This window comes from Molothrus ater, chromosome 29 (assembly GCF_012460135.2).
Source record: "Molothrus ater isolate BHLD 08-10-18 breed brown headed cowbird chromosome 29, BPBGC_Mater_1.1, whole genome shotgun sequence".
Classification (NCBI taxonomy): Eukaryota; Metazoa; Chordata; class Aves; order Passeriformes; family Icteridae; genus Molothrus; species Molothrus ater.
The window spans coordinates 2837839-2850079 of NC_050506.2; the positions used below are offsets into that span (position 1 = coordinate 2837839).

The following is a 12241-nucleotide window of genomic DNA, read 5'->3' on the forward strand; positions in this document are numbered from 1 at the left end:
GAGGATGGCAGCAGGGGCTAAACGGCTCCAAGTTCTTGGTGTTTGTGTCATTGCTTGTGATTTCGTGCCAGAATTTGCATTTCCTGCTGGGCTCCCGAGGAAAGGAAGGTGTGGCCATGCCGGGGAGCGGCCACACGGCAGCAGCAGCCTGGCCCCAGGGACGGTTTTGGGCCTCTGCTCCCTCCCACGGCCACGTTTCACCCTCCCGACTTCCCCTTTCGGTGGCCGAGAGCCGCTGTGTGAGCCCCGGGTGAAGCTGCTCTCCTTTCTCTCTGCTCTCATTTCCACTTCTCTCGCTGGGATTTTTATTCTCAGACGAGTGACGTTATATCCTGATTGGAATGTTCCTTGGCTCGCCTTAAGGAGGCTTGATTGATTTCCACAGCTGCTTCTGGACTTTTTGAACGAGGTCATGCCAGGAGGGGAGGAAGCCAGGTGGTACTTCCATTTATTTATTTTCTTTTTAAATAAACAGCCTGGGGCCTTGGCTTTAAAAGGGGCACAGAGGTCAAGCATGGCATTTTCATGATCACAGAGAGCCAGCCTGGGAAAGGGAAAAAGAAAAATCAGGTTCCACACAGGGGGTGTGGAGGAGAAGCTGTTCCATTCCTGAGGGAGCCTGCAGGTGAGAGATCCCTCTGCACTCACCTGAGCAGGTGAGTGCCCTGCCCCAGTGGGACACGCCCGGGGGTGACAGTCCCCAACCTGAGCAGGACAAGGGGGGTCCTTGGGTTTATCCCCTGGGAATAGGCACCAAATGTGTGGATTCAATGGCTCCTGCCCCAGTTTGCCTCACAGGCAGCCGTGGTCACAGCCCCTGTGACCCCTCACAGTGACTGTGCTGCCCCCACCCCTCCTGCAGAGCCACTGGGGTCACACGGAACCCTCTGAGATGTCCAGCAGCTGGGGGCTCAATCCCAGGGGGTGTTCCTGGGTTGGTTCCCATCCCACTGGCTGTTCCTGGGTTGGTTTCCATTCCAGGGGGGTGTTCCCATCTTCTCATCCCAGGGGGGTGTTCCTGAATTGGTTCCCATCCTAGGTGGGTGATCCCAGGTTCCCGGGTTGTGTTCAGGAGCTGGGACAGCCCAATCCCCACCTTGTCCCCAGCCCAGAGCACTCAGTGTCACCTCCAGGTGTTCCTTGGACACCTCCAGGGATGGGCACTCCAACCCTCCCTGGGCAGTTCCAATCCCTGAGCCCCCTTTCCATGGGGAAATTCCTGCAGTGCCCACCCTGAGCTGCCCTGGCCCAGCCTGAGGCCATTCCCTCTGCTCCTGTCCCTGTGCCCTGGAGCAGAGCCCGACCCTCCCAGCTGTGCCCTCCTGGCAGGGACTTGTGCAGAGCCACAAGGGCCCCTGAGCCTCCTTTGCTCCAGGCTGAGCCCCTGCCCAGCTCCCTCAGGGACTCTGCAGCCCCTGCCCAGCTCCCTCAGGGATTCTCTAACCCTTTCCCAGCTCCCTCAGGGATTCTCTAACCCTTTTCCAGCTCCCTCAGGGATTCTCCAGCCCCTTTCCCAGCTCCCTCAGGGATTCTCTAACCCTTTTCCAGCTCCCTCAGGGATTCTCCAGCCCCTTTCCCAGCTCCCTCAGGGATTCTGCAGCCCCTGCCCAGCTCCCTCAGGGATTCTGCAGCCCCTGCCCAGCTTCCTCAGGGATTCTCTAACCCTTTTCCAGCTCCCTCAGGGATTCTCCAGCCCCTTTCCCAGCTCTGGACATGCTCCAGCCCCTCAATCTCTTTCTTGTCACAAAGGCCCCAAAGCTGACCCAGGGTTTGAGGTCTCTCAGCAGAGGCAGCACAAGGGGCTGGGGTCACTGTCCTGGTCCAGGCCAGGTGCCATTGGCTCTTGCCCACCTGGGCACACCTGGGCACACCTGGGCCCGTGTCCAGCTGCTGTCCCCAGCACCCCCAGGGCCTTTCCAGACACTTTTCCCCAAGCCTGGAACGTTCTGTGGGGGGTGCTGTGACCCAAGGGCAGCACCCAGCACCTGCTGAGCCTCACTCCATGGATCCCATGGATCTCATGGATCCCATGGATCCAGCCTGCCCAGGTGGATCCTGTCCATCCACCTCCTCCTGTCCTCCTGTCCATCCACCCTCCCACCCAGCTCAGCAAAGAAAACCCCCCGAGCCAACCTTAGGAAAAGATTTTTCCATTTAATACTAGACTCTCAGGATTGAGATGCAGGCTTTTTATGCAATTACATCCAATGTTAAAATTGGTAATACATAATTTACAAAGATTAACATCAAAACAATGATCTATTTAGATATGCTTTGTAAAAAGGAAATATATTAGCAGCATTTATTTTCAGCAATCACACAGCCTACACCCATGCAGACTAAGGTTCAGCTCTATTTGCAGTAACGTAGTGCTTCCTGGCTCCGGCGGCGATCCTGGGGACACACGGGTCTGCTCAGTATTATAAAATAACCAAAAAATAAAAAAAGTCATTAATTTCTACACCAGTAAGAAAAAACAATTCTTTGCACTTACCTAACATTTGATTGTCTAAAAAACATTTTGTTTAGTCTTTCAACAAAAGAAAGATAAAATGACAGAGCTAGTGTCTCGCTTCTGTACGCACTTTATTTTTTTTTTTTTTAAAAACTTTTTAGTGTTTAACACCATTTGAGACAATGATTTCTGTTTGAAACTAAATGAGACAACTCGAGGGTTTGGACATGCGATATTCCTACTACACGCACGAGTATTTTATACTCAGGGTTCCTGGTACTGTACAGTGCTTCTCTACAGTAAGAAAATATTCCAAACTATTTTCTTATTTCTTTTTTTTTTTAATAAAATATTTTTTTTTCTCAAAGGGTTTTTTTCCTTTCTTTTTTTTTGTATTTTTTTTTTTGTTTTGTTTTGTTTTCTCTTTTTAAATCAACACATAAAAGTTAATGGAATGAGTCATGTTCCACTAAGAGTAAAATAATTATAATAATAACAAGAATGTACATTAGGACGAGCTTGGTCCATAAAAAGGAACATGTAACTACGGTATTGCTTTACATCCACGCAGCAGATATATACAACTTGGCACATTAAAAACTGGATTTCTTATAAGAACACCTAAAACAGGACTGGATATGCATGTGTACGTCTGAGACAGGAAAGCAAAGCCACCGTCCGGGGGCAGCGGGGGGGGGGGGGCCGGCGGGACAATCGCGACAATCGCGACAATGGCCGCGGGGTGGGGCCAGCGGGAGCCGCTGCCCGGACGCTCGGCTGTCCACCAGCACACGAGGGTAGTGTTAGCAGTTGATAAATTCTACAGCTCACGACAAACACTCGCTCGGATACTGCCTGACGGGCACGGAGTGAAAGGGTCCTTGGGGTTGTTTTTTTTTTTTTTGGTGGTTTTTTTTTTCGTTTCGTTTTGTTTTTTTTTTTTCTTTTCCTTTTTTCTTTTAACGGATTTTTATTTGCACAACACACGAGACACACGAGAACCACAGCTTATCAAAAAAACCAACAGCAATGGTGGCGTCAGGAGCTGACTTCGCTTTTATAAAATTTCTCTGCAGAAAAAAAGTGAAAAAAACTCACACCCCACCCCCTCCCCCCGCACAGCAAGTGCCTCATCCCAGCTCTCCTGCCCTGCTCCAAGGGCCTCTGGAAGCTTCTCCTTGGCACAGACCACAGGGACACGTGCTCAGCTGTCCCACGGCGAACCTCGTGCTCGGCTGGGGACGTTTCACTCTTCTTGGAACTTGTGCAAATCAGAGGCCACAGCTTCAGGGCAGCTTTTCCTTTTAAGCCACTGGGCCTTTCCTCTCCCCTCTGGATTCCTGGATTCCCTTCCCTGGCGGTGCTGAGGGTGGCTGGTACAATCCCAGGTGAGCAGTGACCATGGGGCACATCCTCCTCAGAGTAACTCAGTCCTTTTCCTCTGCCCTCCCTATTATTATTATTTTTTTTAATTTTTTTGTTTTGTTTCGTTTTTTCTCCTCTGAGTGGGAATATCAAGCAAAAATAAATTAAATTTGACCATCCTGGACAATAACCACGAGGTTTCCTCAGTACCTAACATCAATACAAGGCACGCCCACCAACACACACACCAAGAGCACTGCAGAGCAGGGTGGGCGCCGTGCCAGCCCGGCCCCCCAGGTGCTACTGTTTGTATTTTGTCAGTTTGCTGCTGCCCTCCTTCCCCAGGCTGGGCTGTGCCCCCAGCCCAGACAGACCCCAGAGCTCGGCTGCCCCTCCTGGGTCACTTCCTGAAGCTGCTCTCGGGGATGGTCAGAGTGCGGCGCCGCAGCTTCCGGCCCGAGCCCTCCTCCAGCAGGTAGGTGACATCGATGGCTGCAACAGAGCACAAGGGGCACCTCGGTCACTACAGCATCACTGAGCTGGGAAAAGACCTCCAGGATCATGGATCCAACCTGCGAGGGATGCCCCACCTGGGCACCCAGAGCTCAGCACTGAGCGCTGCCTCCCATCGCTCCTTGAACACAAAATTCCTGTTTCTTTATTCCTGGTTCTTTCAAGGATGTTTCCCTCCAGGAAATCCAAACCATGCCTGGAAAAGGTGCTGAGTGACTCAAGCCCTGAGCCATGGCTGGACCAGAAAAGCTCCAAAAATCCTCTCAACCCAAATGAAGCATCAGTCCATGACTGTGTGGCATTGGACAGACTGGACAGGGCTCATCCTGGGCTTGAATTTAAAAGCAGGGTCACACTTTACCAGTGTCCCTCATCCCACAGCTCAGACAACACCTACAGCAGGCACTCAGAACCAAAGTAAAGCTCATGAAAGGTCAAAAGAGACTTTCCAAATTCCCCTCAGTCTTTCCTGGCCTGTCTGTTAAGTTTCTCCATTGTAGATATTGAATGATGCAGGGGGGAATGAGTTTATGGAAAGGTTTTGTGGTTATTAAAAATATTATACAAAAAGACCCTAAAAAATATGATACAAAACAGTGTCATAGTTGTAAGAAATTTCACTTGGAAAATTTAGTAGATTTCTGTTGCAAAGGAAAACGTGGCTACAAAGAAAACTGACTTTCCTAATGCCCACCGGCAAGAAATCCACACAAAACCATTCATTGTATCAACACAGCTCAGCCAAGTGACCCCAGAGCTGCAGGAGACCCAGGGGCTGTGCAAGCAGAGCCTGAATTCTCACCGTTTTTCCCTGGGATTTTCTCTAGGAGGTTGAGCAGGATCTGGTTCAGCCTCTCCCTCTGCAGGTGCCGCCGCTCCTCGGGGCTGCAGAGCGGCCTCGAGTCCGAGGGGTTCTCGTCCCCCTTCTTCTCAGCCTCGCAGCTCTCGCTGGGCACGGGCTCCTTGTCGGGCTCCTCGGGGCTGGGCAGCTCCCCTGGAGCCTGCTCAGGGGTCCCCAGCACCTCCTCCATCAGGGGCAGGGAATCTTCCTCTTGGTTTAAGTCTTTGATCTGTGGTTTCGAGCGATCCGATTTCCAGGATGACCTTACAGGAAAAAAAAAAGGGTTTAAAGAGAAGTTTTTCAGCTCAAAGGACAATTCCCAGCGAGTTCAGGACTCATCCATGGTTGGGGATCTCTGGAGCTCAATTTCTTCCTCCATCCCTGCACTCACACCCCCCAGTGCTACAGCTTTATCTGCATCGCACCAAACACAGCTTTGAAAAACAAATGGATTTTTATTTTCAGTTTCAAAAGATTTTACCTCCAAAACCACTGTGGCCCAGCCCTTAGTGGGATGTTCTTGCAGGCTCTAGCAGGTCTGGGCTCTGACTGCCCCACAGACACAGGCAGCAGGCCCAGGACCTGGATTCCTCCATCTGGGAAGGCTGGAGCCTCCTGTTCTGAGCATCTCCTCACTCAGCTGCTTTTTTCTGACTGTCAAATGGCTCCTTTCTTTTCCTGATGTACATTATTATTAATGCCTATCCTGCCTCACTTGTTCCTTTTTATCTCTCTGCAAGTTTAGAGAGCTTTAAATAATTTAAACTTCTTATTTCCATAGCACCCAGGGGAAAGGGGCAGGAGGAGAGTGGGCACAAGAAACAAACAACATTATTTCATCTCTTCTCAACGATCTGGGAGGGGAGACTCACCTGCCTCCGTTCCTCTTGTAGTTGTCTGGCACATAATGAGGCTGCAAGAACAATGAAGATTATGATCAATACCAAATCAGAGTCACAGTGGAAGGAAGTGCTGCTCTGTCAAATGCTCTGGAAGTGCCAATGCAGGACGCTCTGGAAATGCTGGTGTACCTCAAAGAGACTTCACAGGAGGAGGCACAATCATGTAATAAGATCAATTAGAGCCAGACTTGTCTGGTTCTTCGTATCTTCTAAGTAAATTTCAAGCCACAGACCATCATGACAAAAATCATCTTTGCTTTCTGCACAGCATGAATCTGGAACCTTCTCCAAAGCCACTACAAAAACCTCTGCTCCAGGAAGAGCAGAGCTCACTTGCAGAAGGTTTGCAGATCTGCTACCTCTGAGTCTCTGAGCTCACCATCACCATTCCCTGAGCACCTCTCTACCTCTCACCTGCAGGTTCTGTTCCACCCAGTTTTCTTTCCAAGCTTGCTTTCCAGCCAGCTCTTCCCCCAGGCTGTGCATACTCAGAGAATCATGGAATGACTGAGGTTGGAAAAGCCCTCCCAGAGCATCCAATCCAAGCTGTGCCCCATCCCCACCTCGTCCCCAGCCCAGAGCTCTGAGTGCCACCTCCAGGTGTTCCTTGGGCACCTCCAGGGATGGGGACTCCAAACCTCCCTGGATTTGGATGGGGCCTCCAAACCTCCCTGCCAAGGCCTGACCACCCTTTCCATGAGGAAATTCCTCCTGATATCCAGCCTGAGCCTCCCATGGCACAACTTGAGGCCGTTTCCTCTTGTCCTGCCCGTTGTTCCTTGGGAGCAGAGCCTGACCCCCACCTAAAGCATCAGCTCCCTCTGCCTGACCAAGCTTCATTTATCAACACTCAGGAGCTTTCCAGAACTCCATCCAGCCTCCTAAAACCAGATGAGGAAGCTGAGAGCAAAGCCACTCACAGAGAAATCCCTCTTGGGTGTGAGTTTCTTGGGGAAGTGGTCGAAGGCGTAGGGCTTGGTGCACACGGGGTAGCGGTTGCGGTGGATCTTGTAGAAGAGGTGAGCTGATTTATCCAGGCGGTAATCACAGATGTAAACATCCTGCTCCTTCACCCCCTTCGGCCTCCCTGGCACCAGAACAAGGAGAAAACAGTCATGGACTGAGGGGGAAATGTGGTTTATCCCAGGGGTCACAGGTTTCCACCATGCAGTTGTGGAGCACAAGCTGCAGCGTGGTTTCCATGGGCACAGCAGAGCTGTCACTGCACCCACAATCTCTTCCAACACTGAGGAAATCCATCCATTTCTATCTCTGACCCTTTCCTTAAACCTCCAAGCTCACCTGCTTTCACCATGCAGTTGAGGAGCACAAGCTCCAGTGTGGTTCCATGTCCCTGTTTGCTCTCTCACTCAGAACCCCAGCAGGGTCACTCTGAACACCTGCATACTCTGATCAAACACTTCCCAAACCTTCACAGACACAATTTTCAACCGACATCATTTTCTCTTCCCTCTTCAAACAGGAATCCCTGTCCCAGGGCAAAGCCTCAGCTTTGGGCCAGCTCTGAGCCACACAAACATCCCCACAGCCTTTGGACAGCAGGAACTGCTCCAGGGCATGTCCTTGCTTCCAGAACAGAGTGGATTTGTCCCAGTGCCTGGTTCAGGGTAAGGATGATGTTGGCTGGTGCCCAGCAGTGCTCACCCTCCGCCCAGCACTCTCCAGGCTCCCCTGCTCTGCCAGCAGGGCCAGCACAGCTGACCCCAGGATGTTCCACACCATGGAGTGCCCAGCCCAGTGGGGGTGGCTGCGATCCCCGGTCAGTGCTGGGGAGTGGCTGCACTGGGCATCACTTGTGCTCCCTGGGGTTTATTCACAGAATCATGGAGTGGTTTGGGCTGGGAGGGACCTTAAATCTCATCCCATTCCAGGCCCTGCTATGGCAGGGACACCTTCCACTGTCCCAGGCTGCTCCAAGCCCTGTCCAATTTGGCCTTGGACACTTCCAAGGATCCAGGGGCAGCCCCAGCTGCTCTGGGCACCTGTGCCAGGGCCCCCCCACCCTCACAGGTAAGAATTTCCTCTGTGTATCCAACCTAAATTACCTCTCTTTTCAGGTTGAAGCCATTTCCTCTTGTCCTGTGACTCCAGTTCATGATTAAGAGCCTCTCTCCACCTTCCTCCTAGCCCCTTCAGATATTGGACACCTTTCTTTCTGTAACCTCCCTTTCCATTACTACTACTACTACTATCATTATTATTACTACAATATTTTAATTTGTTTCAACCATGAAACTGTTTTTTATCCCAACCCCTGGGGTTTAACTCTTACCTGTTCCCTCCCATCCCAGGGGGAGCGAGTGGCTGGGTAATGCTGAGCTTCCAGCAGGGGTTAACCCACCACAGCCCAGTGCCCAAATGCTTAGGAATGTGTTTAATTCCCACCTTTGCAGTAGGTGTAGAGGTCTAGCACACAGCAGGTCCCCACCACGGCCTCCAAGGGGATGATTTCATACAAGGGCACCCGGAAGAGTTCGTTGTGGTAGAACTTGCGAGACGGGGAATGGTGCGTTTCGTGTGGACGGAAATAGTGGTGGCCAAAGGCAAAGCGCTCCTCCCTGAGGGTGCAAAGGGGACACAAACACCAATCAGCCCATGACACAACCCCTCAGTGCCCCCTGCTTTCTTTGGAGTTCCCCCTCTTGCTGTGATGAACAGCAGAGCCACACAAGTTCCATGTTCCACTGCCTGCCTGCAGTGAGGACAAACCCTCCCAGTGTGGTTTCCAGGGGCACAGCAAAGTGTGACTGGCCAGGGCACAGCCCAGCTGTCACTGCATCCACAGCCTGTTCCAACACTGAGGAAATCCATCCATTTCTATCTCTGATCCTTTGATTAAACCTCCAACCTCATGTGTTTCCAACCATGCAGTTATGGAGCACAAGCTCCAGTGTGGTTTCCATGGGCACAGCAGACTGTGACTGGTCACAGCTGTCACTGCACCCACAGCACAGCAAAGCTATCACTGCACCCACAACCTGTTCCAACACTGAGGAAATCCATCCATTTCTATCTGTGATCCTTTGATTAAACCTCCAACCTCATGTGTTTTCAACCATGCAGTTGTGGAGCACAAGCTCCAGTGTGGTTTCCATGGGCACAGCACAGCTGTCACTGCATCCACAGCCTGTTCCAACACTGAGGAAATCAATCCATTTCTATCTGTGATCCTTTGATTAAACCTCCAACCTCACGTGTTTCCACCGTGCAGCTGCAGAGCACAAGCTCCAGTTGGGAATTCCCAACCTCTGCACTTTGCTCATTGCTGCATCCTAAAGGTGAGACTAGCACAAAATTCCTGTGCTTTGGCAGGCAGGTCAGTGGGATGGCTCAAACTCCAAGGCTGTCTGGCACTCACTTCTCGTTTTTCCAGAGCTTCTCGATGCGGAAGATGTCGAGCTTGTCGCGGTTGATGTGGGACAGCAGCCGGTACGATTGCCGCACCGGGTGCCCGTCGGGGGTCCTGCGGCTGTCTCTCATCAGGTACACACAGTCACCTGTCCAGGGACACAAAGGACACACCTGGCCTGAGCCCAGCACAGCAGAACCACAGGAAATAATCATTAAAATGAACACAACCTAATGCTGGATTGTAAGGAATGACATGAAGCCACTGCAGAAGCTGCCAAGAGCACTCAGATGTTTTTCACAGCAGCTTTACACAAAAACTACCCACAGCTTTCCATGGCAGACTCAAAACACCAGCCTCCAAGGGATCAAAACCATGACAAACCACAGGATATGTAAACATGCCAGTCATGATTAGGAAAAGGTGTAGGAATTAGTGATGGCTGCAATAAATATGCGAGAGAGAAGATACTTAGGGAGGAGGTTACTATTAAGAAAATCCTGTCCTGAGAAGCCCCAAGCCTTTGGTTATTCCAGCAGAATTCCAATGAGATGTAGAGCTCAGGAAAGGTAAAGAGAATTCAAAAAGGACTGAACAAACTGGCACTGCTGGCAATCAAAAAGTGTTTCCCAAGGGCAACCCCTAAGCTCAAATTTATTAACTTTGTCCCATAAGTGAATTCACTCCCTAATTTCTCTGCTCTGCCTGTGAAATCCCAGAATAACCTGGGCTGGAAAGGATTTTAAAGACCATCCAGACCCACCCCCCTGCCATGTGCAGGGATATCTTCCACCAGACCAAGCTGCTCAGAACTCCCACCTGGCCTTAAGCACTTCCAGGGCTGGCAAGAGATTCCACTTCTGTTATTTACATAAAAATGACCAAAACCTGGGAGGTCCCAAGTCATAAAAGCTCCCTTGGGTAGGAGCAGAGGTCACACAGCAGAATGTTGTGGCTGGCAGCAGCAGCTGCTCAGGAGGAGAGAGCACAGGAACAGACAAGCCAGGGAAAACCTCCCTGTGCTGTCCCTGCCTTTTCTGTTCATGGACTTTCAGAGCCAAAGGCTAGAGCTTTGGGGATTAATCCTTCTTCCAAGTATTTGTCTAATCTTTTCTGGAACCATTTATGCTCTGACCTCTCCACCCTCCTGTGGCAAGGCTTGCCACAGTCTAGTCATGATTTTATAAAAAAATCCTTCCTAGACTTTAACTGTTGCCAGCTAACTTCTGGTTGTTCCCTAATTTCTGCATCATTGCACCTTCCTGAGCCACATTTCACAGACCTTCATCATTCACCCTCCAAATCACCTGGGCAGACTCTGTCCACAGAAAAGATGATCCAGATCAGATTATCTCTGTTATCCTTGTTTTTCCAGGTAGTGGGATCCTCTGAGCAATGGGATGTCAGAGCAGCACAGGGCAGGCAGGGCAGACAGACACCCCAGGAGGTTACAGAAGGGCACAACCCCTCTGCTATTTTGTGCATAACAATTTCTGATACTCCCTTTGCCTTTTTGACTCAGCTAGAACATTTTTCTCATGTTTCCATTAAGTTACAATGACTCCTGGGAGTTGTTTTCCCTATTTTTGTATATGTGTAGTTATTGGCTGTTTGTCTTCCATGGATATTGGTGTTATTAATGATTATTATTAATCTTGGGAAAAAGATGCCAGGAACCACTGAGGACATCATGGCCCCAGGGTCATTCACACCCCAGTTTTGCTATAAGCAGATTCAGGATTAAAATGAAGCACATTATATTTTCATTCATATAATCTCATTTATCAATCTTATCTAAGTTTAAAAGATGCTCCTAAGGACTCCTCATAGGCAGAAATTTCTCCCATATATCCAACCTAAATTTCATGAGGTTCCTGTGGTCCCTCCTCTCCAGCCTGTCCAGGTCCCTCTGGATCCATCCCTTCCCTCCAGCATTTTGACCACCCCACAGAACTTGGTGTCTTGACCTAAAACTGGGATAACAACAGCTTCCCTTACAACTTTATGAGTAGCTTTTAAAGAAATTGGAGAGGTGGGTTCCTTAAAAGACTCTTAGAATACAAGGAACATCCTCAGAGGAGCTACTGGCCCCAAGCAGAATGTAAATAAAACCATTTCAATTTTAAACCTCATTTTAAACCAGCTTTTTTCAACTCTTCTTCCCCACCTCTCCCATGAGAAGAAAGCAACCCCAGCATTACTGTGCCTGACTGAAAAAGGAGCATTCAGAAGGAGATGTAGACTCTTGCTCTAAAGATCAGGAAACTTGATTTGAATTCCAGTTTATAAAGATCTACTGCCTCAAAAATGAAGTTTCCAAGGAAAAAACAGAGCAGCTGTTGCTGGTGCATCAGGGATGATGATTTGTTAGAATTTCTGGCTAGGTGGGTTTTCCAGGATCCATTCTGACCCCTATTTATCAATTCCTATCCAAGACAGAACTCCATGGGATGTAATGGATCAGATCTGTTTTATTTGTTTTATCTCCTGAGTTTAGGTATTAGAGAATTTTTGCAGTGGTGTAAAACTCACCAACTTCCAGCAGAATTGCCAAAAAATTAGGAAACAAGTTCTGCAGCCACCCCTGAGATGCCTCTGAGAGGGATTTGGTCACAGCAGGGTGTGACCACTCACACAGCTGATTTTCAGTCTTGTTCCTCCAAAACATCAGCTCTCAAGCTTGGAACTGCTGTTCAGGGTGCAGCTCCTCCTGGGCAGGCACTCCATGCACTTCCAGGCTTTGTGGCAACATCAGCCTCTTCCCAATACACAGCTCCCAGGAAAATATAAACCAC

The 12241-nt window shown here is 49.9% G+C and overlaps 1 protein-coding gene across 2 annotated transcripts in view; it reads right to left on the reverse strand.

Annotated features, from left to right (window-relative positions):
• Positions 1 to 2134: 2134 nt before the first annotated feature.
• The window catches only part of LOC118695933 (histone-lysine N-methyltransferase ASH1L), an 81139-nt gene continuing 71032 nt past the window's right edge, over positions 2135 to 12241 (reverse strand). For both annotated transcript variants that reach the window (XM_036397755.2, XM_036397754.2), the window contains exons 23-28: positions 9456 to 9594; positions 8483 to 8655; positions 6997 to 7163; positions 6047 to 6087; positions 5136 to 5437; positions 2135 to 4312 (exon numbers count right to left, since the gene is read on the reverse strand). In XM_036397755.2, the coding sequence (XP_036253648.1) occupies positions 4221 to 4312; positions 5136 to 5437; positions 6047 to 6087; positions 6997 to 7163; positions 8483 to 8655; positions 9456 to 9594 (914 nt within the window). In that variant the 3' untranslated portion in view covers positions 2135 to 4220. The remainder of the gene's footprint in view (positions 4313 to 5135; positions 5438 to 6046; positions 6088 to 6996; positions 7164 to 8482; positions 8656 to 9455; positions 9595 to 12241) is intronic.